The following is a 2,500-nucleotide window of genomic DNA, read 5'->3' as shown; positions in this document are numbered from 1 at the left end:
ATGCTAATTACCTTCATTACCATGATAATTCAAACATTTGCATTATAAATTAAATAATTTTCTATTCCAATACTAAAATTGTGAATTTTCAGATTTTGGGACCAGATCATTCACATAAATTTATTTTTTTCTTTCTTTTTTTTTTTTGTATTACTATAATTCTACCCTACCTACTTTTAAGCAAAATATGGCAGGTTCCTTTTGTCTATTTTCAAAAGCATCCCATAGGAAAAAAATAAATAAATGAAAAAATATAAAACTGATTTTCTAACAACTAGTGCTCTTAATAGTCCAATTCCAGATCACACTAATAAAAAAAAAAAAAAAGATAAATAATTTTGACAGACACCTGTAATGCTCATCTGTATTGTCGCTCAATAAAGCGTGTGTTATTAGAAAGCAGAGATACTGAAGGTTTGCGCTCTTGGTTCTGGAAACTGTTATAGCTGAAGCAAAGTGACAACCTGAACACCACCTTCAGAACAAGGCATCAGTACCGGAGAACAAGGGAGACCTCGCAGAGAAATTACACCCTAATAATCTTCAGTGTGTCAGCTGTGTTAAGAAGATTGTTTTGGGTAATTTCTGTGCTAAGGATAATGTGTTATTATGTACAAAGAAATAAAGTATTTGTAAAATAAATAATATCAATGATTAATTACATAGTGAAAGTAGGATGAAATAAATTATGACAATAACTTGGAAGTTCTTTCCAAAATGAATTTGAAAACTCATTAATAGAAAATAATGAAACTACACCAAAAGAAGTTTCACAAGTTAGTCTATTTCCTTGAAAAAGCTTTCCCTTTAGACAGCATTGTTCTGTTTCCCTATGAAATTCCATCTGAGATGCAAGTCGAAAACTGAAATAATTCCTTTTCAAAAACATGTAGAATACAAAAGAAAAACTACTAACTATTGGCTATTAACATTAAAAAAACACCACAGTATTAGCTGTGACTCCTGATGTGTACATACAGACTTAAGGACTGAACAAAAACAGACAAATGTTGGTTATGAAGACATTGATCTTAAAAAAAAAAAGTTTCCCTTTGTTCTAAACCTAGTTATGAAGGAGAATGTAATGCCTATAACCATGATTTTCATGTATGCTGTCTAAAGGAAACACAGAGATGAAGGAATCTTTTAATGGATTTACTTCTTAAAGGTGTTTTGTTCTCTTATGAGACAAGGCAAAATGTGATCACATCTGGTGGATTGTGAAGAAATCTGTAAAATAAAATATAGTAATAAAATGCACACAAAAAAGATAAATAATAAAAAATACTGTACTGTAACATTTGTTATGTAATGTGCTGTAAAAATAAGAATGTTGAAAAACAGGAATTCCTTCACTTTATTTCTTGTTACCTTGTTTAAATGTCAGTCTAAGCATAGTTTTGCATGATTTGGTAAGAAAGATAAGATCTTTTTCTGAAAATTACTCATGTATAAATCCTTCACCTTAAGTGGAATATTTATACATCTAAAGCAAGTCAACACACTATCATTATATTTTGAAAATCACAAATTTTGTTGAAAATATTTAAATCAGTCTTAGGAAAACCATGCTTTTTTCCTTTCTTTTCTTGCTTTTGTTCCCTAGAATAAAATTCTGTATAAACAATTTGTAAACTTGAAACAGCATACAATAGAAAGAAAGCTTCTATGCCTTTGTTTTGCCCACTTCAACTTCTCCACTCATAGTTCCTGAATTACTCATTACTCACCATTGTGTCACCATTTGGAACATGATGCTTGAAGTCTGCTATGGATGACATGAGGAAGGGAATGCGGTTGTCAAGAATGTCTGCCAAGGCTTCCTGAGCCAGCTGTCGGAAGCAGAGAATCACTCCGATGATCTGCATGCGTGACAGGACACTATCCACCTCTGTGGAGAATGTTGAAGTATAATTATCAAAGAGAAGATGTAATGATTAAATGGATATCATCTATGGTATTCTACACAGAAGTTACAGTAGAAAATCATATACATACGCTGCAACTTCTTGAACAATTCCTTCATTTGATCTGGCTTGTCGAAGTTAGTTCTCATAGAGAGCAGAACCTCTTTATTTAAGATCACCAATTTCTGTTCAAAGAAAAAAAAATACATGTATTTGTTATCCAAGCATAGGCATACCACAAAAAAAATCTAAACAAAGTTGGATTTCATGTACTGATGGGAAAAAACAATACAAACACAGAACATATAAGCACATCTAAAATAAAATAAATTTCAACCTGAACCATGATTGATTTATCAAAATCTTGTACATGAATCAACATAATACACTGTGAGTGAACACTTCACTCTATTACCTTCAATTCTTGCACTTGATTGGCAATGTGCCACATCAAATTCTCATTTAGTGCTTTCATCCCATAGGGTCCAATTAGTTCTGCCAAAGCTCTAAGCTCATTGATATCGGAAAATTCTTCCGCCGCAAATGGCTGAGCTCCTTCTGCTGTTAACGACACAAAGGCACGCTGATTTTCT

The 2,500-nt window shown here is 32.1% G+C and overlaps 1 protein-coding gene across 2 annotated transcripts in view; it reads right to left on the bottom strand.

The window, feature by feature from the left end:
• Positions 1-2,500, bottom strand: part of LOC119582556 (membrane-associated protein Hem-like) — a 25,458-nt gene that overhangs the window by 7,748 nt on the left and 15,210 nt on the right. For both annotated transcript variants that reach the window (XM_037930906.1, XM_037930905.1), the window contains exons 18-20: positions 2,323-2,500; positions 1,999-2,092; positions 1,731-1,891 (exon numbers count right to left, since the gene is read on the bottom strand). The exon at positions 2,323-2,500 is cut by the window's right edge and continues 51 nt beyond it. In XM_037930906.1, coding sequence (XP_037786834.1) covers positions 1,731-1,891; positions 1,999-2,092; positions 2,323-2,500 — 433 coding nt within the window. The remainder of the gene's footprint in view (positions 1-1,730; positions 1,892-1,998; positions 2,093-2,322) is intronic.

Source organism: Penaeus monodon, chromosome 16, assembly GCF_015228065.2.
Source record: "Penaeus monodon isolate SGIC_2016 chromosome 16, NSTDA_Pmon_1, whole genome shotgun sequence".
NCBI classification, from domain to species: domain Eukaryota; kingdom Metazoa; phylum Arthropoda; class Malacostraca; order Decapoda; family Penaeidae; genus Penaeus; species Penaeus monodon.
Note: the sequence above shows the minus strand (reverse complement) of the source record. Positions and strands in the feature narration are given on the sequence as shown.